The sequence below is a fragment of the Petaurus breviceps genome, unplaced genomic scaffold (assembly GCF_028583685.1).
Source record: "Petaurus breviceps papuanus isolate PSGF00001 unplaced genomic scaffold, PetGlider_PUasm1.0 220, whole genome shotgun sequence".
NCBI classification, from domain to species: Eukaryota; Metazoa; Chordata; class Mammalia; order Diprotodontia; family Petauridae; genus Petaurus; species Petaurus breviceps.
Genome location: NW_027185876.1, coordinates 14759668 through 14784261, shown reverse-complemented (window position 1 = coordinate 14784261; position 24594 = coordinate 14759668). Strand labels below are relative to the sequence as shown.

Genomic DNA, 24594 nt, shown 5'->3' with positions numbered 1-24594 from the left:
TAAGGAAGGAGAAGGGATGGAGAGAAAGATCGGGATGGGGGAGGGGGATAGGGAAGAGGCAAGGGGAGAAAAGGGGAAGGGTGAAGAATCTCCTATTTTCCAATAAGAAGTAGATAGAGGTTAAGTGACTTGTTCAGGGTCACACAGCTAGTATGTGTCTGAGGCTGGATTTGAATCGAGGTCTTCCTGAATCCATCATGGTTATGGGTGATGTTAAGATGTTTCTTGTGTAGTTCTTTTGTGCATTCTTGCCATCTCTTCTGTCTACTGATCTAGAGTCAGACATCTTGGAGAGTAAAGTCAAGTGGGCCTCAGGAAACACTGCTAACATTAAGGCTGGAGGAGGTGATGGAATTCCAGCTAAGCTATTTAAAATCCTAATAAATAATGTTGTTAAGGTGCTGCACTCAGTTTGCCATCAAATTTGGAAAACTCAATAGTGGCCACTGGATTGGAAGAGATCAGTTTACGATCTAATCCTAAAGAAGGGTAATACCAAGGTATGTTCAAATTATCCAACAATGGCACTCATTTCACACGCCAGCAACATTATGATTAAGATTCTGCAAGCTAGGATTTAGCAATATGTGAACTCAGAATTACCAGAAGAGCAGTCTGGTTTTTGAAAAGGCAGAGGAACTAATGACCAAATTGCCAACATTTGCTGGAGTATGGAGAAAGTGAGGGAGTTCCAGAAAAGCATCTACTTCTACTTCATTGACTACACTAAAGCCTTTATCTGTGTGGATCACAACAAAATGTGGCAAGTCCTCAAAGAGATGGGAGTACCAGATCATCTTACTTGCCTCCTAAGGAACCTCTATACAGGCTAGGAAGTAACAGTTAGAACTAAACATGGAAAAACTGATTGTTTTAAGATTGGGAAAGGAGTACAACAAGGCTTTATTTGTCACCTTACTCATTCAACTTATCTGCAGACTATATCAGGCAAAATGCCAGACTAGATGAATCAAAAGTCAGAATAGAGATTCCTAGAAGAAATATCAACAATCTCATATATGCAGATGATACCACTTTGATGTCAGCAAAGAAGAATTAAGAAGCCTTTTGATGAAAGGGAAAGAGGACAGTAAAAAATCTGGCTTGAAGCTTAACATTAAAAAAGAAACATAAGATCTTGGCAACTGCTCCCATCACTTCCTGGCTATAGGGAAAGAAAAAATGCAAGCAGTGTCAGATTTTGTATTCTTGGGCTCAAAGATCATTGCAGACAGTGACTGCAGCCATGAAGATAAAAGACACCTGCTCCTTGGAAGGGAAGCTATGGCAAATCTGGACAGCATAATGAAAAACAAAGACATCACTTTACTGACAAAGGTATACATAATCAAAGCTATGATTTTTTCAATAGAAATGCATAGCAGGGGCGGCCAGGTAGCACAGTGAGTAAGAGTACCGGCCCTAGTGTTGGGATGACCTGGGGGATCGAATATGGACTCAGACACTTAGCATCCACCAGAAAAACCTGGCCATGTAACCTTGAGCAAGTTACTTAACCCCAATTGCTTAGGGGAGGCCAGGTGGCTCAGCGAGTAAGAGCACCGGCTCCAGTGTCGGGATGACCTGGGGATCGAATCCTGGGCTCAGATACTTAGCATCACAACCAGAAATAACTGGCCATGTAACCTTGAGCAAGTTACTTAACCCCAATTGCTTAAAAAAAATAGAAATGCATAGCTATGAGAGTTAGATTATAAGGAAAACTGAGCACCACAGAATTGACACTTTGAACTGTGGTGCTGGACTTCTGAGAATTCCTTGGACAATAAGAAGACCAAATCAGTCTCTGCTTAAATAAATTAAGGCAAGGGCCGGCTAGGTAGTGCAGTGAATAGAGCACTGACCATGGAGTCAGGAGGACCTGAGTTCAAATCCAGCCTCAGACACAACACAAAAACTAGCCGTGGGAACTTGGGCAAGTCACTTAATCCCAATTGCCCTCCAAAAAGCAAAAAATAAAATAAATTAAGACTATTCCCTAGAAGGTCAAATACTGAAGCTGAAGCTTAATACCTTGGACATGTAATGAGAAGACAGGACTCATTGGAAAAGACCCTGATGTTGGGAAAGATTTAAGGCAAAAAGAAAAGGGTATGACAGAGGATAAGATGAATAGATAGTGTCATAGAAACAATGAACGTGAACTTGAACTGACTTCGGGAGATAGTGAAGGATAGAAGAGCCTTTGTGCTAGGGTTCATGTGGTCATTAGGAGTCAGACATGACTGGACAACCAAACAATACAACTTCCTGAATCTAGTTCCAAAACTTTATATCTTCCCATTCCAAGTAGATTTGGATAAGTCATGGTGGCCTTCTGGGCCACTCCTCTTTCACTTAGGGCCTGTGTTTGTTGCGCTAGGTTGCGTTTTCCTTGGAGATTTTCTTTGGATGTGTTTGTCTACTTTCCCGATAGATTTAGTTAACCCTGGAAAAGGAGAGTGGCTAGTCTTTGTTTTTCTCCAGCTAGAGTTTTCAAAATAACAGTGCATCCCATAAAAAATCATTGGTCATTTGAACATATCTAGCATGTCTCAATTACATGTCTTCTCTTTATCATCACCTTCTGTTGTATTCTCTCCAATCTCTTTATCTGACTTGGCACTGTTTCACTGGCTTCCTGACAAATGCTTAAAAACAACGTAAAAGTTGTTGCTTTACACATCCCAGAAAGTATATTCAAGTTCTTTCTGGTGACCCTTTGCAAAAAGAGGGCTGCATATCCCCAAGGTGTACCTGCTGTGTATGGCAGTATTCATGAGCTTTTCATTGTCACCTTTTAGTATTTGGCCCATGACCTTCTGGCACTATTGCAGGAAGCTGTTCCAGTCAGCTTTCTAATTCCTCTTCTCCTGGTGGGGCCACAATCCCCTTCAGATTGTAGATTCTTCCAAGGCAAGAATAGTAGTATCCTTTTTCGCATGTGATCTCATAAGTACTCTGCATACAGCTGGTACTCAGTGTTGTCAGATGGATCTACATGTCCTCCTTGGTTAGTTAGAGTGTTTGGATTCTGAAGATACACTGTTGATGGTTAGAGAATGAAGCAGTAAATTCCTTCCTCCACAACCTCTGTGTCTGGATCAGTTTGTAGACTACTTTTATAGACAGTTTGTAGAATTCCTCTTTGAGCCCTCTGTTCTCCAGTCAAACTGACCTATTGTGCTATCTTCTGCACTTGGCATCCCATTTCCCACTACCGCACCTTTTCACAGGCTGTGCCACAGAATGTATTTCTTCCTCACTTTTACTTTTCAAAATCCTTAACTTCCTTCAAGACTCAGTTCAGGTGCCACCTCCTACAAGAAGCCTTTCCTGACCACCTTAGTCGTTAGCACTTTCAACCTTTTCACATTGTCTGTCTTATCTTTGTAAACATTGTATTCCTCTTGTAGATTATAGGTTTTTAAGGCCAGGGACCGTTTTTCATCTTGTCTTTGAATTCCCTACACCTAACTCAGGGCCTTGCAGTTCGTCAGTCCGCTAGCATTTATTAAGCATCTACTCAGTGCCAGGCTCTGTGCTAAGTGCTGGGGATACAAAGACAAAAGACAAATGATCTCTGCTGGTAAGGAGCTCAGTCTAGTCAGCATTCTAATGATCTGTGATCTGGTTCCTGCAGGACCCCACAGCCATTGTTTAGGGGAGCAACCTTGTGGAGATAGGACCTGGCAATTGCCTTCTCATCTGGTAAAAACCCAGGCACCAAAGTTCTCACCTTCCAAATCCTTGATACTGTCAAATGGTTCAATCTCATCAGTGCATGTGGTTTTGAAATGACATGAAAGATACATTCCCTTCTATTTTTCTGCCATGGCTGATGGAACACAGGATCTTTTCATTTGCCTTGAAATGTGGTAGCCAGATAGATGGCATAGTGGAGGAATTAAATCTTATCTCTTCCACAGTAGAGCCCTTCAAATAATAATAACAATGATAAGATGATGATGATGATGGTGGTGCTGGTGATGATAATAGTATTCACACAGTGCTTTAAGGTTTACAAAAGGCTTCATATGATCCTCTCAACAATCCTGTGAGGAAGGTATTATTTTTAATCTCCATTTTAGAGATGAGAAAACTAAGTTCAGCAAAATTGTGACTTACCCAGGGTCACACTGCCAGCAGGTAACTGAGGCTGGCCATATGGGCCACAGACATATGGATATTTAACCCTCAACAAGTTAAGTAACTGATCTCTAGTAGGTTATCCTTTAACTTTAGAGAGTTTAGCTAAAGTAGATGTATTAAAAGCAGCGGGGTTTTTTGTCTCCCCAGGAGTCTTCAAAAGCACTCTCTAAGATGTCTCTTGTAAGATGGAGGGGACAGAGAACACATTAGACAGTGTAACCAGGGTCTAAAAAGATCTCAATAACTTGGAATGGTTGCCTAATTATCACAAGATGAAATTCAATGAAGATAAATGCAGAGTTCAAAAAATCAGCTTTGTAAGTACAGCATTAAAGAGGTGTACCCACATAATTGTTACCAAGAAAAAGACCTGGGAATTTTAGTGGACTTGCAAGTCAAGAATAAGTCATCAGTATATGACAATAAAGAAGTGTATGCTATCCTAAGTTATATTAAGAGAAACAGGGTCGAGACTGATGGAGGTGGTGGTCCAACGTTCTCTGCCATTTTCAGACCATGTCACAAATATTGTTTTCAGCCTTGAATGCCACAGTTAAGGAAGAGTTAATAGATGGCAGTTAGGATGATGAGGGAGCTAGAGTCCGTGCCATATGAGAGTCAGTTGAAGTGGGTGAAGATGTTTTGCCTGGAGAAAAGAAAGGTTAAGGAAGATCTGATAGTTTTTGAAGGAATGTTACAAGGGGAAGGGACAGGACTCCTTGGGCCTATAGCACAGAGGTTGGAGCAGTGGGGTAGAAACAGCATGCAGACAGATTTCAGCTTGATGAAAGGAAATATTTCTTAAGAATGAGAGCTATCGAAAAGTAGAACTGATATTAGTGGAAGTCTTCAAGTAGAGGCAAGGTGTAGTGGGAAGACTGAGCAGTGCCATTTGGTTTTATGACTCTATTTGGTGCTAGAGGAATTGTTATTGTAAGTTGTTTTTCTGTGATAAGACAAAGACTCGAGTGACATGGTTTGGCAATGATGTGTGTATCTCTCAAATCTGACTATTACAGATGATGTGTGTATTCCCCAAATTTGAGAAATAACTTACAAAAACTTGTAAATGATGTAAGGAAACTTAAGCTACCAGCAATAGTTTCACTTCATCATAAGTTTAGATAATCGATCACCAGTCAGAATTTTTTTGTAATCTGTAAACACTGTAAGGCATAAAAACTTACTGGAGGTCCCAGCCATCAGTCTGCTTCGGGGTGGCCACCAGAAGTGATGCCTGCATGACTCATATTCAGAGATTTGAGAACCCATGTTTGATCAAGGAGAGTGCTGATTGATGGAGATTTGTCAAAACACCACCCTGGAGAAAGACCCATGGTCCCTGGGTACAGAGGGAACCTTGTCACAAGCCGTGAGCCATGCTTCCTGGGACCTTGAGGGATCTGGTTCATCCCTGACACTTAGCACAGTGCCTGGCACATAAGTAATAAATGCTTATTGACTCACTGACTAGATATTACATTTGATAAGTCATGTTTCTTGAGACATAAACATATACAAGGGAGCAGTATGATAGACTGGAAAGACTCCTGCCCTTGGTGTCTTGAGATGTGGGCCTGCTCTGACATTTAATGGTACCGTGGACAAATCAATTCACTCTTTTGGATGTCATTTCCTCATTTAAAACGTCAGCATCATTTTTTGCCCCACTTATTTCTCTGAATTATTTGGTGTAAGAGAAAATCCTTGGGAGACTAAGGGAGTGTGAGTCACCACCAGGGGTGTACTGGCAAATGTTTAACAATCAGCTCTCCATATTAAGAAATGTACACATGATACATTTATAAGTTTAATCTGAATTACTGACCTCTTCTTCATTACCTTTTTAAGTCTAGACAATCAAAAAAGCAATAAATTAAGCATTGATTTGTATCATTTGTCTATTTCTTCAGTGTAAATGTTCAGGGTGAAAAAATCTCTGATTCTCCAGTTCAAGCAGCCTCCAGCACAGCACCGGTCACCACTGTTGTCATAAACACAAAACATAGGATAGTCCCTGGTTGTGGTCGCTGTTTTCCCTTTCCCTTATCAATAGAGGATGTTCTCCCAGACTAGCTCATAAAGACCCCGATGGAGCCTCTTGGGGGCTTGGCAGTGGCCTTGCTTAATGGAGACGAGTAAGTGTTGAATGGAGAAGTCACAGGTAACATTACTAATACCTATGTTCTCACAATGAGAGTGATGGAGAGAATTGGGCATGAAGGCAGGAAATGACACAATGGAATTTTGGCCAGAAACTTATGGTGTTGACCTGCTATATGTGGTGTCAGTAGACAGGAAATGTTATTTGATGTGAAAAAGTGATAGAACTGTGAAAAAAAAGCCAACCTCAATGTATAACATAACAAGACTATGTTTTTCTTGTGGGGGTAGCAATAGGCCTGGCACAAGTCTATGAGTTTGTTCTTCCTGCTGTGGGAGGGAGGGATGGGGAAGAGTAGTCACTGGAGCCTGGGAAAGGGCTGGGGTATATGTGCTGAATGAACCCCCAAGGTCTTAAAGTTCTTGGTGTTAATTCAAAGATTTTTGCCCTTACAGGATTATCATACCATGCTTCCCTAACCATGGCACTCTATCTTGGGCCTCCTCTCCTCCCTCTATACTCTCTCTCTTACTGGTTTTACCAATTTCCTGTGAATTTAGCTATTCTCTATATAGATGATTTCCAGATCCATATGACTATCCCAAATCTCTATCCTGAACTCTAGTCCCAAATCAAAATTGGACATTTCAAACCAGATTTCATGTACATATCTCAGACTCAATATTTCTAAATCACAGCCAATTATCTTTTCTGTCAATGCTATCCCTCTTCCAAATTTCCCTTTTTCCTTTCAAGATCTCCCTATTCTTCCAGTCCACTAGGCTCACAACCTTAGTGACATCCTTGATTCCCTTCTCTCTTTCATCCTACACATACAGTTAGGTGCTGAAGTTTGTAATTTATACCTTTATCATCTACACCCACTTTTTCACCCCCATGCTGTGAACCATCATTACCTCTTACCAGGACTATTTCAACAGTCTTCTATTTGATCTCCCTGACTCAAGTCTTTCCTCACTCCAACCCATCCTTGACAGACATAGCTGTCAAAATGATTTTCCAAAGGTTCAAATCTAACCATCTCATTCCTCTACCTTCTCCCAGTCAGTGTTCTGCCCCATGTTTACTTTGTGTTTATGTGATGAATATGATCTTTTGAAACTTCAGCAAAACTTAATTGGAAAGGGCAAAACCAGATATTGATATGTAAATTGAAAATCCTTTCAGGCAGAAGGGTGGAAAACCATACTTCCAAAAGGGTTTGGTACTAGTTCAATTATAAAAGAAGAGATCAATAAGACATAATATTACTCTAGGGCATAGATGATTTCACTTCCTTTTTCCTCAGTCATTCATTTGAATAATACCCCAACAGGTATCTGGGAAGTATAGCTGGCTGATCACCATAAGTAACATAGGAATTGTATCAAAGAGAAGACCTGTCCAACATGCTCTGTTAGAGAGGTACTTTAGTGACTTCACGGCTTGCATACTTAAGGTTGAGAAAAAAAATTCATTTCTTCCCTTTGATTCTATAGCAAACTGTTTTAATCCACAGTTGTTCCTTACTGTTCCATTAAAATTATATTCTTTAATCCATCAGTAAATACTTGTGTTTAAAAGAAATAAAAAGATAAGTAAGGATATAGTTCCTAATAAAGCAACCCCACTCTACACTAGAAAGAACAATTTAAGAATCTAGCCCTCTCTCACCTCTTGACACCTGGGGACAAATCTCAGCACCAAGGTTGAGGAAGTCAAAGAGGAGAGGTTTCTGCCAATTCTATGGTAAGGATCCTTTCCCTTTCTGAAAAGAACACGGTAATGCTGCAGCAAAAAAAGTACGATAACATTTCATAAAAATAGTATTGTAGGGGCGGCTAGGTGGCACAGTGAATAGAGCACCAGCCCTGGAGTCAGGAGGACCTGAGTTCAAATCCAGCCTCAGGCACTTGACACACTTACTAGCTGTGTGACTTTGGTCAAGTCACTTAGCTCCAATTGCCCTTCAAAAAGCAAAAAAAAAAAATAGTGTTGTAACACCCAACTAAACCAGAGGCTAAAGCTTCCCCTTGAAGAATGAATCCACATGGCCAGCAGAGAGACACACCATACTCAGGGAGGAGCCCAGTAGATTGGCAATGTGCCCTGCCCAGGCAGCTGCAATGTAACAACCTGCCCAGCCTAGTCCAGCAGTCCAAGGGCAGAGCAAGTACCAGCCATCCCCAGGGAGGAGCGATCTCAGCATATGGAACATCCTGACTCACAGTGAACTTCCTAAAACTCTCCAAAGGAAGAAAGAATATGGAGGCCCTGCTATTGCAGAGCCGTGAGTTAACCTGACTAGAGGTGTTGCATATACGTTACCTCATTACCAATGGAGGTTGAAGTTTGTGTCTGCTTTTTCCCATGTGCTCTGTGTGTATCCATAGGAAAGTGCAGTGGGGGTGGTGCTGGTGCTGGTGATCATCTTCATCATCATCTCCTCCTCCTCCTCTTTCTCGAAGACTTTATAACCGCTGTTTCTTATTTCCTTTCCCTCCTTACTCTTCTACTTTACTTTGACCTGTTACCTCAAGCTCCAATTACTTGAACTATCCCCCTTCCCAAGGATCCCTCCCTTATCCTCCCATTCCCATTGATCTAAACACCTTTCTTTATACCTTAACCTCTAGAGATCCCTCCTTTATCATCCCCCCCTCATCCCCTTAAGGTTTTATTTCTTTGTAAATTTAGAAGATTTTCCTACTCTTCTAGATATAGCTGTATTATTCCCTCTTGAACCCATTTCTAATGAAAACAAGTTTCCAAAACTAACAGCCCTCCTCCCCCATCTAATCCCTCAGTGTCTGTTCTTCCTCTTGTACTTCATTTGTGTAAGATAATTACTCTTTTTAGCTCTTTCCTAAATGGCTTTACTTTTTAAAGTCATATCATAGTCAGGTCTACTCAACCTTTCTTATGAGGTACCCAATTACTAATAACAATCTTAGACATATGTTTTACATTTTGCATACATGAAAAGTAAACAGTCTATCTTAATTGAGTCCCTTGTAAATAGTCTTTGTCCTGTACCTTATACTTCTTTCAGTTTTGTATGACAAATCTTCTATTAAGTTTGGGGTTTTTTGTTTTTAACAAAATCCTGAAAGTTTGACAATTCATTAAATATCCTTTTTTTTTCAATCAGGATTATGCTTAATTTTGCTGGGTAAGATATTTTTGGCCATAACCCCAGGTCTTTTGCTTTTTGACACATAGTATTCCAAGCCCTGCATTCTTTTGGTGACACCACTATTGATGGTGATTTTAATTGTGGCACTGCCATATTAAAACTGCTTTTTTGTTTCTCTTATTATTTTTAATATTAACATTTAAATTTAATCAATTAATATTTAAATTAAAATTTTAATATTTTAACCTTGAACTGGGGGTTTTGGAATTTGGCTAGGATATTCCTGTGGGTTTTCCTCATAGGATCTCTTTAGGTGATGACCAGAGGATTTTTTTTTTTCTATTTCTGCTTTCCTCTCTTGTTCTAATGCCTCAGGACAATTTTCCTTGATTATTTCTTGTATTATTATGTCAAGATTCCTTTTTAATCAAAGTTTTCAAATAGTCTGATTATTCTTATATTTTTTCTTCTTGATCTGTTCTCCAGATCAGTTTTTTTTTCTTGTGAGATGTTTTACATTCTCTTCTATTTTTTCATTCTTTATGTTTTGTTTTAGTATTTCTTGATCTCTTATAACTTTGCTGGCTTCCCCTTGACCAATTCTGATTTCCAAGGAGTCTTTTTCTTCTTTAAGATTCTGGATGTCCTCTTTGACCCAGCAATACTACTTCTAGGGCTGTATCCCAAAAAGATCATAAAAATGGAATAAGGGCCGACACGTACAAAAATATTTATAGCAGCTCTTTTTTTCTGGTGGCCAAGACCTAGAAATTGAGGGGATGCCCATCAATTGGGGAATGGCTGAACAAGTTGTGGTATATGGATGTAATGGAATACTATTGTGCTATAAGAGATGATGAACAGGTGGACTTAAGAAAAACCTGGAAAGACTTCTACGTACTGATGCTGAGTGAAGTGAGCAGAACCAGGAGAACATTGTACACAGTAACAGCCATAGTGTGTGATGACTGATTTTAATAGACTTAGCCTTTCTCAGCAATGCAAGGAACTAAAATAATTCCAAAGGACTCATGATAGAAAATGCCATTCATGTCCAGAGAAAGAACTGTGCAGTCTGAATACAGAGTGAAACAGACTATTTCATTTTGTTTTGTTTTCTTTCTCATGGTTTCTCACATTCGTTAAAAGTCATCTATACAACATGACTACTATGAAAATAGGAATGTATATGGAGAACCTATATCAGATTGCATGCTGTCTTGGGGAGGGAGGAGGAGAGAGAGGGGAGAACAATTTAAGACTTATGGAAGAAAATGTGGAAAACTAAAAATCAACTTAATTTAAAAAAAGAAAATGATAGGGGCTGCTTGCTCAAAATGGAAAAAAAAAGATTCTTGATCTCCTTTTTGAATTGGTTGGCTTCCTTTTAACAATCTTCTTGTTTTTCTTGGATTGCTTTTATTTTTTAAAAAGTTTTTCCTCAATCTCATTTTATTTTTAAAGTATTTTTTAAAGTTCTTCTATGAATTCTTTTTGGGCAGGTGACCATTTGACATTGCTCTTTGATATTTTTTATTTTTTGCTTTTTGGAGGGGGGAGGGCAGGACAGTTGGGGTTAAGTGACTTGCCCAAGGTCACACGGCTAGTTTAGTTTTGTGTCAAGTGCCTGAGGCCAGATCCGAACCCAGGTCCTCTTGACTCCAGGGCCGGTGCTCTACTCACTGCACCACTTAGCCGCCCCTTGACATTGCCCTTTGGGTAGAAAAGGGTTTCTTTTCTCCAATATCCTCCTTTGAAGATGAACCCTGGCTTTCTCTATTCCCATAGTAACTCCCTATGGTTGGAGTCTTTCTCCTTTGCCTGTGCATTGTTTTGGGAAGTAGTAACTTATTTCTTGTAATCACCTCTAGTCTTGGGGTATAGGGAATGGTTCTTCTGGCATCAGATATCCAGCTCTCCCCTCTGGCCTGCAGCCTCCTGTAAGCACCCATAGCCAGCAGCTTCCTCACCCCACTGCTTCTGCCCTCACCAGACATGTGCTGGTTCCTTCTTGACTCCAGCTGGGTCTCTGCAGCATAGCTGGGCCCTGTATTCCTTTTCAGCAGAGGTTCCCTCAGTCCTCTGTGGCTCAGATGGCCAACTCCCCTCACTGTCCCTGGGGCAAAAGTTCCTGTGGCTAGGTGTGGGGCAGCCTCCCCACCAAGCTAACTTCAGGGCTTGCCACTTATTGTTTAAGCAGAACTAGCCTGGAGGTGTTTATACTTCCAGAGACCAAACCTAGTCCTGGGATTTTTCTTTAGATCTTAGATCGTCCCAGGAGGACCCATATTGTGTCCCTACTACACCAATTTTGTTTTATAGCTGTTTGTTCGCCTTGAGGTGCTATTTTATCTCTTTTTGCAGAAAAAAAAAACTTGAAAGCTTGGAATTTTCTGATCTACTCCACCATCTTCCCAGAATCTTCTTTCCACATTTTCTTTTCTAGCTGTTTTCCAGTATCTCTTTGGTGTGCCATCCTAGATTTTTGACAAAATTCAAAGAATTCAAGTTCACTGGTCAAAGAAATGTGTTCCATAATCTTGCAAGAATATTGAAGGGCCTCAGAATTGGGACTTCAGCTTTCTGGAAGCTAAAACAGCACACATCTTACCAGGAAAGCACCAAGGGGGGGTTGGAGGCTATATGGGTTGGCTTCTGGTATAGTGTAATTCACTCAGTTATTTTTCTACAGGTTTCAAAATAAGATCTACACGTACCGAATCAGAAAAGAAAAATATGGATACTACACAATAGAGGTAAGAGAAACCCCTTAATGTCATGATGCAAAGATGGGAATAGATGTGTTTGTGTCACATAAATCTTCTGGGTGTGCAGTGTTGTATGTGGCCATTTTGGGATGAGGCTTCAATTCCAATTCAGTGCAACAGCCTAGTCCCCAGGAACCCAAACACCCCCTCTTCTTTCTTTGATGCAGGGGTCTGTGAACTATAAGAGATTTGGAACCTCTGGGGGTCAGAGGCATCAAGGGGCCACATATTCAGGCTCTGTCATTGCCGGATCCTTGAGGGTGAGGTTATTGGTCAATTGGTCATCGTCTGTGCTATGAAGGGTAAATTTAATCACCTTCCCAGCTGTTTCTTTTCATACTGTCATTCCCCCCTCTCCAAATCTATAATTCTTATGCTGCTTCTATTCCACACCACCCTCTGGAACATATAGTTTATTAACAAGCTTGCTCTTTATCTTAGATTTATTCACTTCTAATTTGTTCTAATAGAAACATAGCTTTCTCCATAAGGCCAGGCATCACTGGCCACACTCTCAAGTACTCCATTTTTAATGTCCCATGAAGAACTGGGCCACAAGGAGGAGGAAAAGAAGTAGAGGAGGGAGGAGGAGGAGGAGAAGGTAAAGGAGGTGGAGGAGGCAGAGGAGGAAGAGGAGGAGGAGGAGATTTATTCCTTGATCATCACTCTTGCAGGCTGTTCCTTTCCCATTATTTTTCAGCAACTTCTCTTTTTAGGATTACTCCATTCATTTTTATCACCTGGTCCACCTGTTTGTCCCAGTGATCTAACCTTGATATTATTTTTCTTCCTTATGCAGTTTAGTTCCTGCTTTACAGTTTTTTTCTTCATTCCAGTCCTTGCCTGGATACTTGGGTACTCTAATATATGCATAGGCTGCTCAAGAATACCCTGGACTTAGCTTCTAAACTTTCATAGCTTCCATCTTCACTTTATATCAGTCACACTCAGAGACAGTAATATCTTTAGGATATTATCACTCACTGTTTTATAGCTATAATCCAGTAATCTTAATTTCCTTCCTCTAACCCCAACCTCTTACCTTCTTATATCATCCTCTGCTTCACTCTTCTCAAGTATATTAATTTTCATTTCCTCCCCCTTTTTTTCTGGGATTATTTGTTTAATTACCTGTGCCTTCCTTGGTTGCTCTCTGTATTTGTTTACTTTTCTTGTATTTCCCTTACTGGGATGTTTACAAAGTAAATAGTCTTCTCAGGTCTGGTTTTCTTTGTAGGAACGCTGCAACTGTCTTTTTTTTTAGATTAAATTTTATGTTTATTTTTAGTTTACATCATTCATTTCCACAAGATTTTCAGTTACAAATTTTCTCCCTGTCTTTTCCCTACCCACCACCCCAAAACAGCAATCCCACTGTATACCCCCTCCCCCAATCTGTTGTCTTCTATATCCTCCCCCATCCCCCCTCCGACTTTGCAGTAGGGCAAGATGGATCTCTATACCTTAGTGCCTGTATATTTTATTTCCCAGTTGCATGTAATATATATATATATATATATATATATATATATATTTAAACATTTGATTTTAAAACTTTTAATTCCAGATTCTTTCCCTTCCTCCCTCGTCACCCACCTTTACTGAGAAAATAAGCAATTCAATATAAGTTGTACATGTGTAGCTATGCAAAACATTTCCATAGTGGATACATTGTGAAAGATTGACTATATTTTCCTCCCTCTTAATCCCACCTCCGACTTGTTCTATTCTCTACTTTCATCCTGGCCCTCTTCAAAAGTGGGTGCTTCCAACTTCCCTCCCCCCCAACCTTCCCTCCCCTCCATCATCCTATTGAGATATCCTAGTGTATATGTCATTCCCTCCCTAAGCTAAATTCAATGAGAGTAAGGTTGACCCATTCCCTTTTGCCTTCCTGTTCTTCCCCTCCATTGTAACAGTTTTCCCTTGCCTCTTCTATATGGGATAATTTAACCCATTCTATCTCTCCCCATCTCCTCTCATTATATTCTTCTCTCACCTCTCAATTTCACCTTTTAAGTATCATCCTTTACTATTTAATTGGTCCTGTGCCCTCTGTCTATGTATACATGTACACACACACACACATATATATATATACACTCACATATGTATTCATATGCCCATATACCCTCCTACATAGATGTATGTATGTATGTATACATACATATGTATACACATTTATATTCCCTTCAACTATTCTCATACTGAGAAAAGTTTCATAAGTTACAATTATCATTTTTCTATGTAGGAATGTATATAGTTTGACTTTGATAAATTCCTTATGATTTCTTTTCCCTGTTTATCTTTTCATGCTTCTCTTGCTTCTTGTATCTGACAGTCAAATTTCCTATTCAACTCTGGTTTTTTCATCAAGAATGCTTGTAAGTCCTCTATTCCACTGAATGACTGTATTTTCCCCTGAAACATGATACTCATTTTTGCTGGGTAGGTGATTCTTGGTTTCAATCCTACCTCCTTTGACCTCCAGAATATTACATTCCAAGCCCTTTGATCCCTCAATGTAGAATCTGCCAGATCCTGGGTTATCCTGATTGTGTTTCCACAATTTTCAAATTGTTTCTTCTTGGCTGCTTGTAATACTTTCTCCTTGATCTGGAAACTTTGGAACCTGGCTATAATATTCCTAGGAGTTTTCTTTTGGGGAGCTTTTTCAAGAGATGATAAGTGGATTCTTTCAACCTCTATTTTGCCCTCTGGTTCTAAAACATCAGGGCAATTTTCCTTGAGAATTTCTTGAAGAATGATTTCTTGGTTCTTTTTTTGATTGTGGCTTTCAGGTCGTCCAGTAATTTTTCAATTATCTCTCCTGGATCTATTTTCCAGGTCAATGGTTTTTCCAATGAGATATTTCACATTGACTTCTATTTTTTCATTTGTTTGGATCTGTTTAATAGTATCTTGATTTCTCATAAAGTCACTAGCTTCCATTTGCTCCAATCTAATTATGTTTTTAATGTTTTTTAACTTTTTGCTTTTTGGAAGGGGGAGGGTAGGGAAATTGGGGTTAAGTTTCTTGCCCAAAGTCACAGGGCTAGTTTTTGTGTTGTGTCTGAAGCTGGATTTGAACCCAGGTCTTCCTGACTCCAGGGCCAGTGCTCTATTCACTGTACCACCTAGCTGCCCCTCTAATCTAATTCTGAAGGAATGATTCTCTTCAGTGAGCTTTTGAGATTATTTTTCCATCTGGCAAATTTGGCTTTTTAAGGCATTCTTCTCTTCACTGGCTTTTTGAACCTCTTTTGCCATTTGAGTTAGTCTATTTTTTAAGATGTAATTTTCTTTGGTCAGGTTGTTGACTCTCTTTTCATGATTTTCTTGCATCATTCTCATTTGTCTTCCCAATTTTTCCTCCATTTCTCTAATTTGGTTTTCAAAATCCTTCTTAAGCTCCTCTATGGCCTGTAACCAATTCATATTTTTCTTGGAAGCTTTTGGTGCAGCAGTTCTGCCTTTTTTTTCTTCCTCCTGTCCCATGTTTTGATCCTTTTTGTCCCCAAAAAAGGAATCCAAAGTTGGATTGCTATGCTTGCTTTGCTTCCTTTGCTTGCTCATGTTGCCACTCAATTACTTGACTTTTGAGCTTTTTTGCCACAATAGAACTCTGCTTCCAGAGAGGGGACATTTGTCCCAAATAGCTGGGGTTTTCACAGCTGTCAGAGCTATTAGTTGTGTATCCTCTCTGAAGCCTCCACCTACTCTGTCACCTGGTCACCCACCCCAGGACCTCCACCCTAGACAGCAATTCAGATCCAAACAGTTAAAGCAAGAGTGATTACCCCTCAGAATGGTTGCTTAGCCCCCCACAATCTGTAGGCCAGAAGCTCTGAAGCAGCCACGTGGTGGCAGCTTCACTGCCTCTGTGCCTCAGACATTTCTCCTTCTGGGGGCAGAGGCTGGACTGCACTCCTAGACCCTCTGTTCCCAAAGTCCACTGATGTCTCACTTTGTCTTTGGCATTTATGGGTTGATAGTTCTGGAGACTACCACCGCTCCATGGCTGGTCAGGCCTACCTGGGGCTAAAACCACGGGCTCACACGGTGCTGGGCTTTGCTCTCAGCATGCTGCAATGGACACTTCCTGTCTGCCTGCCAGGCTGTCTTCAACAGGAGGTTTGTTTCTCTCTGTCACTTTGTGGGTTCTGTAGCCCTAAAGTTTGTTTAGAGCCATTTTTTATAGGTATTTGAGGTGGTTAGGGGGGAGCACAGGGAGTTTTCCTGCTTCTATGCTGCCATCTTGGCTCCTCCCCCAAATGTCTTTGTAAAAAATTGAATATCCATCTTTTTAATATTAGTACTCAGGCTCAAATTTGCAGGCTATATTACCTTGGATTGCATCTGGAGTTCCTTTGCTCTTCAGAACACACTATTCTATTCTCTCATGGTTTTTAATAGTTAAAAAATAGTTTTGTACTACTCAAATTTCCTTTCTTTTATATTTGAACATCTTTCTTCTGTTCCCTTATAGAATTTACTGTTTCTCATTGGAATTGTTAAATTTAATCACTATGTGTCTTGTAGTGCAGCATAGATTTTTTTTTCCTGGAGGCACCTTGTGAATTCTTTTGACTGGTGCTTTGTTTTCTGTGACCAAAAATTCTGGGAAGTTTTCTGATAACACTTCTTGCATTATGATATTTAAGTTTTTTGACTTGTGCACTTTTGGAAGTTCTATAATCCTTATGTCACCTGTATATATTGTCTTCAAGATCAGTGTGTTTTGCTTGTATAGACATATTTTTTCTTTTTTTAATTTGTAAATATGTTTTAAACTTAAATACAAAGTAAGAAAAAAGAAGCAAATATTAAAACTAAAATAATACAGAAAAAAAGCATTGCCAGGTGTACAGCAAAATGTGAGAGCATATTCAAAATATATAGCAATAAATTTCCATATCAAGAAAGCCTATATAATAAATACTACATATTGTGTTGAGTTTTACATCTTTTCTTTGTAAAGTTCTTCCTTGTAAGTTTTCTTTTGTTTTCTGCTGTGCACTTATTACTTCATTTTCCCCCTTTTCTTCCTCCTCCCCGCTAGAAGGCTAAAATTAAGTACAGATATACATCTCTCTCTCTCTCTCTCTCTCTCTCTCTCTCTCTCTCTCTGTGTTATATATATATATGTATATTTATATGCCCATACAATATATACATATATACACATATGCAGATATACACATACATACAGATATACATAGACTCTGTCCATGCTCTTATCCCTGTGACTGTCTTTTTCAGTTTGCTTGGTTCTATCATCATCCATGTCTTGCCCTCTAACTGATCAAGGCCCTGCTCTTCTTTCTCAATACCCACTTTCTTGATGATTTCATTAACTCCTGTGGTTTGAATGACCATCTCTGGGCAGATAACTTCCAGTTCTATAGCTCCAATATTTAATCTCCCATCTAAACTCCCATCCCATTCCATCAGCTATCTGTTAGATATCTCCACCCAGATGTCTGAGAGAGTTCAAAAACCACAAGTCCAAAGTGGAACTCATTTCCCTTCTCTCCTTCCCCTTCTTCCCCCCCCACTTGTCCCTTCTACAGACTTTCCTTTTACACTTGAAGGTACAACCAACACATTCCAGTCACCCATGATGGCAAGTTTGGAGATATCATAACTCTTCCCTTTCCTACATTGCTATATCTAATCAGTCACCATGTCTATTCATTCCAACCCCCACAATACCTTTCTCATCTGTCACCTTGTCTCCACTGTTGTAATTTAGCTCCATCTCCATCTCTTCGTTGGATTATCATAATAGCCTCCCTTTCTCCTTGGTTTTTCTACTTCCATGTTTAACTCTCTACAATCTGTCATCCACACAGCTGCCAAAAATCATCTAAAGAACAGATTTCACCATGTTACTTTCCTGCTCAAGGATATTCAGTGACTTCCCATTGCCTCTAGTATAAACTCTTCAGTTTGACATACAAAGCCCACCACAATTGGGCTCCAACTTACTTTTCCAGACTTATTTCATATTATACTCATTCACATACTTTGTGGTGCAGCTAAATCGTCCTACTTCCTATCCCCCAAATGTTGTATCCCATATTCTCCATCTGTCTTTCTATGGGCTGTTTCTTCCTCATGTCTAGAATGTACTCCCTTTCTCCTCTGCTCCTTAGAATCTTTGTTTGATTCATGAACAATGAACAGTTCCAGAGCCATGCCCTAGAGGAAACCTTTTCTGATCCCCATCTTCTTACTGCTCTCTTCTACCTGAGATGATCTTATATGTCCTTACCTGAATACATGTTATATCACCCAATAGAATGGGTCCTTGAAGGCAGGAACAGTTAATTGCTTTTGTCTCTGTATACCCTTATCCAGTATAATGTTTCATATGTAGCATTCATTTAATATTTTGTTGTTGTTGTTGAATTGAATTGAATTAATAATTCCCAAGAGCCTTGAATTATAGGTTAAGGGTTTGGACTTTATTCAATGGTCAAGGATAATAACAGCTAACATGTAGATAGCACTTTAAGGTTTATAAAAATTTTACAAATATCTCATTTGATCCTTGGAACAATCCCATGAGATAGGTGCTACTAATAGTCCCATTTTACAAATGAGGAAACTGAGGCAGACAGAAGTTAAGTGACTCTCCTAGTACCACACAACTAGTAGGTGTCTGAAGCAGGATTTGAACTCAGGGCTTCCTGACTCCACATAGTATTAACTACCAACTAGCTGCCCTAATTGGGGGGGGGGGGGGGGGAAGGGAATGGGATGGGGTGGGTCCAGTGAAGGGTTCTGAGGAGAGATATGACTAGTCTATTTCTTTATAACAGAACTCTGGTGAAGAAATTATCTAATATTAGGCAATGATTTTTTTTCTATTTATTTCAACAAAAAAATCATGAAGAGTGTGTACAGAGGACTGTGTGCAGAGGATTGTGCAAGGCATTATGAGACATACAAAATTTGTATGAAACACTGTTAGCTATTGACTTCATGGAACTTTCTACCTAGGAGGGGCATATGATACAGAAAACCCTTATTGAATGATTTATTTGTTGATAATTGTTCACTGTTTGCTCTGTCCGTGACCAAGGGTTTCAGCCTTAAAATGAACAGATATAAACAACAGTCAATTTCCAAACCAGAAATGCTGGCTTCTTGCTCTGTCTTCATTCTGTCCTCTTTAGAGAAACATCACTGGCAGGGGCACAGCAATGAATGCTCTGTTCTCTCTCCTTATAGACTGAAGAAAATATTAAAAAGGTGTTATTTCCAAACATAAAAGAACTAATCTCCAAATTTGAAAAACCAAATCAAGGACTTGTCGTTCATCTTCGTTATCCAGTAGAGAAAAATAACATATACCAGAGTGACAGAAGCCCACCGACACCGGCTGCTTGGGAGGAGGATTATGGTAAGAGCCCAAATCCCCGCTTAGGACAGGTGATATCCAAGTGTCTTCTGGTGAAGATGCATGGCTTCTGGTAAGTGGAAGAACCTCTCTGAGCCTCGCTTTCCTCACTTTAAAATAGACATAAATAGCTTCATTCCCTGGACTATGATGAGAGTTAGGTCCATGTTGCCTCAAGAAGTCTCCATCCTTTGAAAATGGGAAACAAGCATTTATTAAGCACTTACTATGTACCAGGAGCAGGTAGCACTGCAGTGTTCAGAATGCCAGGTCTGGCATTAGGAAGATTTAGCTTCCTTTGTTCAAATCTGGCCTCAGACACTAGCTGTGTGACCCTTGGCAAGTCACTTAACCCTGTTTGCCTCAGTTTCCTCATTTTTAAATGAATTGGAGAAGGAAATGGCAAACCCCTCTAGTGTTTCTGCCAAGAAAACCCCTAATGGGGATGCAAAGATTCAGACATGACTGAAAAAGGACTGAATCACTGCCGGGTACAGATATTGTCCTGTGTTTCTAAATATTATCCCATTTGATCCTCACAACCCTGGGAGGGAACTGCTATTATGATCACCATTTTACATTTGAGGAAATCAAGGCATATAGAAATTAAATGACTTGTCTAGGGGCATATAGCTAGTAAGGGTCTAAGACTAAATTTGAACTCAGGTCTTCCTGACCCCAGATCCCCTACTTCATCCACTGTTCCACCTCACTGCTTCTAAAAGTTTACATACCGCAGGCTGCTAAAGCTTGGGAGGGATGAACTGGACCCTTTTGCTTTGGGGGCCTTGGAATGGCTGTAAACTCTCACGGTTTATTCTCCTGGGTTTTGTTTTTTTTTTTCAGTGAATGTTGACAGAGAAGACTATGTGGAAGTCTTGCCTTGAATTCTAAGCAAGCCTGATGGTGAAACATGATGAAAGGAAGCCTGCTATTGGGATAAAGCCCCCCAAACCTCTGTGATTCTCTGCTTCTCCTGAGATTTCAGTCACCACATCCTCACACTGAACTTGGGCCTTCCTGCTGGGGAACTGGGCAGTCTGTCTGTTTGCCATGACTTTATATCCAGTTATGCTCCAAGAAAGGAAACTGCCTATAATAACTGGAAATATCAAAGTAACCTAGAGACACTGTACCCCTCCTCCCCAGTAAAGTCTTCCAAGGATTCCTGCAAGGCTAATGCAGGTAGCCATAGTGCAGCCTGACAGTTTAAAACATAATTATGACCAAAATAGCCTCAATCCACAGACAGCCCAGAGATCCCCTCAAAATAGTATGAGGTCCTCGAAACCTCTAATCTCAGAACTTGGACTCTGATGTCCCAGATTCAGTGTGATTATTTTGAAGTAATCTATTATGCAAATTATTCCCTTATCTCCCATCTAGTACAACATTTTCTCTATTGCCAGACTATTCAAGAGATAGTAATTCCAAAGCAGCCAATTAAGCTATAAAGGCAGTGTAAATAACTAGAAAGAAAACCAAGAGTAGAATAGTTATCTGCCTCCCATATATAATTAAGAAAGACCCCTAAAATCTCTCTTACAGTCCTGGGGGAGTCTCATCTAATCCACTCTTAATTCCCAGTAACCATCCCAGTGTGGAAGAGGGACAAAGGTTCTCTTGAAACCAGTATCCCAGGTTTCAGAGGGTCTACCTCTGGGAATGTGGTGGATGTCTTTCAGGGCAGGCTAGAGAATTGCCAAAGGTGAGTCAGTCTAGAGCTCTGTGAAATCTCTTGCCTTGATTCTGACTCTTTTACTAGGTTAAATTTAATATACACTTTAGGGATGGCTAGGTGGTGCAGTGAATAGAGCACTGGCCCTGGAGTCAGGAGGTCCTGAGTTCAAATATGGCCTCAGACACTTAACACAAAAACTAGCCATGTGACCTTGGGCAAGTCTCTTAATCCCAATTGCCCTCCAAAAAAAAGCAAAAAAAAATTAATATATACTTTAAAACTCCTTTGAATCTCATGTACAAAGTCTTTTTTTCTGTTCTTTGTATGTTGGTATATTCATATTTGTTGATGTTTAAGTTCATAATAAAAAATGAAAATTATTTTAAAAGAATGAAATCCTAGAGACTCTTCTCAGTCAACCCCTGTTTCTGCTGGCCCTGATGGGATGCCCTTTTGGGGGGCTCCTCCCACATACTGGGCATTTCTTATGTAGAACTTTTGTCACTACTCCCTATGCTGTTCTTCCTTCTTCCCTCCTCTTTGGATTCACATCTCCCCTCTATCCACTTATGACCTAAGCAATCAAAGACAAAAAAACCTCCCACTACTTTAGATTCAACATTTCCACAAAACTCTAATTAATCCTGTCTCATATTCCAAACTGCCAGACTTTATGTGCATATCTCTGTGTACCAGCTGTGATCAGTTTGAAAGTGATGAAATAGATGCTTCTAACTTCATGTGGTAAATGGAGTCAGAAGGACCTGAGTTCTAATGTAAGCTCAGACAACTGTCCAGCTGTGGGACCCTGGCTGGGTTTGTCATTTAACTTTTGTCTGGCTCTGTTTCCTCATCTATAAAATGAGAATAGTAATTGTACCAACCTTTCAAGGCTGTTCTGAGAATAAAATACAGTCACATTTGTGAAGTGCTTAGTAAAACCTTAACTTGCTGTATAAATGCTATCACATTTATTGTTACAATTATTATCCCATATCCCCATTGAACTATAATTTCCACAGGAGTAGGAAGCCTTTATTCCTTTATGCTCCTGCAACATCCTGTGATTTACTCTGCACACAGTGAGTGTCCCATAATTGTTGATGCTTATTAGCAATAAAGTGAAGTTACTGAACAAGGTGATTTCTGGGTGCCTTTCAGTTCTCGTGGTCTCTGATTCTACGACTATCTGGAAGAGCAAAATGGTTCCCAGTCCCTCTCCTGGTCTAGCCATTTAACACTTGAATTCTCTCCCTTAAAGCAAATCACAACTATTTGACACCTTATAAATTATCTCTGTGTGTTACTTTGACCAAAAAGCAAACAAAACCCCAGATAAAACAGAAAAACCTTTCTTCACCATGGCCAGCCACCCTGGTGATAAGCCTCTGACCCTAAGATGACAGATCCATAGTTCATTGCCAGACTCAGACTAGAAAACTTTCTCAGCTTGGAAAAGAGACAGAGGCCTTTGAAAAGTAGAAAGGACTCATAACTTGGTGTCAGTCAAAATCTGGTTTTGACCCTTGTAACGCTTAGGAGTTGTGTCCAGGGTTATTCTGGGAAAGATTTTGACATCTGGCTCTCTGGGGGGGAAAATTACTCACGACACACTCTTAAATTTTATCTGCATTATCAACACTCTTAATTCTAGACAATTGACAAAACAATACATCAAGCTGTGGTTGTAAAATTTCCCAACTTCTGAGGCATAAAAGTTTACACAGAAAATTTAACCATGGCTCTAGTACACTCCTATCCACAGGATACTTTCTAGTTCAAAAATTAAGAGTGTGTGAGTTTCTTGGATCACATTGACAGCAATTCACTGACAGTTGGAGGAGAAGGACATCTCTAGAATATGATGTTGGACCTAAGTCACAGAATTGCACACAGGGAAGAGCCCTCAGTGGCCATCAAGATGTTTTTACTTATACCTATACCATAATAATGACTAATGTTTATTGATATAAATCTCAGGAATTTTTAACAGGTTCTGGAAACAATTTTGGAGTGCAACAGAAAGAACAATGAAGAATTGAGGAAAAAATAAAAATAAATATATACTAAAAAATAACAATAAACCTAGAGACAGAGGACCTAGGTCCAACTTCAGATAACCCAGAACAAGCCAGATGAACCTTTCTGAGCCACATGGAGATATTGATACCCAGAGTCCTCCTGTCACAGGGTTGTCATAAAGAAAGTGCTTTATATAATGTAAAGGGAATAGGTGTATTTAGACTGGAAAAGAGGGATGTAACAGGTTTTTTTTTGTCTTTTTTGAGGGGGGAAGGCAGGTCAATTGGGGTTAAGTGACTTGTCCAAGGTCACATGGCTAGTAAGTATTAAGTGTCTGAGGTGGGATTTGAACTCAGGTCCTCCTAACTCCAAGATCAGTGTTCTATTCACTGCACCACCTAGCTGCCTCATAACAGACATTTTTAAAGATCTTGATACAGCAGTAAGTGAAATAGAGTCAGGAGCTTTGATTGTAGGCCTGGCATTGACACTAGTTGTGATCTTTGTCAAGTATCTTCTGCAACATGAGATGTCTCCATTCCTCCTGCTCAATGCCTTAAATACTAACAAGGGCATTATGGGAAAGAGAAGACATTTCATGTTGCTCCAGAGGGCATAGATAAGTGATTATTCAGGGTTACACAGTACAGAATCCTTACTGCCAAAGATACCACCATTGTCCCAGGCACTCAGGCTCACCACTAGAGTATCATCCTTTCGTATACACTCCTCATTCGCACTCACCCCATAAACCCAATCTGTTGGCAAGAATTATTGCTCTTACCTTTCCAACACCTCTTGTATGCATCCCCTTTTCTCCATTCATGTAACCACTACCCTGGTGCAGGTCTTCATCCCCTCATGGCTAGACTATCACAATAACCTCCTTACTGGTCTCCCTGCTTCAAATCTCTCCCATTCTCTCCTTCGGTAACCCATTACCCTCTTGGATAGCTGAAATTTGGAGGACCTTTTTTTTCCCAACCTCTTACTCTTCTTTCTGCCTTTTATCCATTGCTCCTACTCCTATTACCTGTGGTCAAATGGAACAAGTTGGAGTAATCCCTCTGCCATAAAACCACTTTTTTAAGTACCTGAAAATAGTCATCGCCTCTGCCCCACCAGTCTATTCTCTTCCAAGTTAAACATCTCTGATTTATTCAAATAATTCTGTGGCATGTACTCAAGCTGTTTCACAATTCTGCTTCACCCTCCTTAGGATGTTATCCAGTTTATTAACATCCTTCCTAAATTGTGATGCCCAGAGCTGAGCACAATAGGGATCATCCCTCCTTATTCCTAGAAACTATGCTTCTTTGAATG

General features: G+C 40.0%; 1 protein-coding gene across 3 annotated transcripts in view; it reads left to right on the top strand.

The window, feature by feature from the left end:
* SH2D1B (SH2 domain containing 1B) overlaps positions 1–22147 on the top strand; it is a 75304-nt gene extending 53157 nt beyond the window's left edge. For all 3 annotated transcript variants that reach the window (XM_069094656.1, XM_069094657.1, XM_069094655.1), the window contains 3 exons: positions 12085–12148; positions 19400–19571; positions 20415–22147. In XM_069094656.1, the coding sequence (XP_068950757.1) occupies positions 12085–12148; positions 19400–19571; positions 20415–20455 (277 nt within the window). In that variant the 3' untranslated portion in view covers positions 20456–22147. The remainder of the gene's footprint in view (positions 1–12084; positions 12149–19399; positions 19572–20414) is intronic.
* Positions 22148–24594: the final 2447 nt, after the last annotated feature.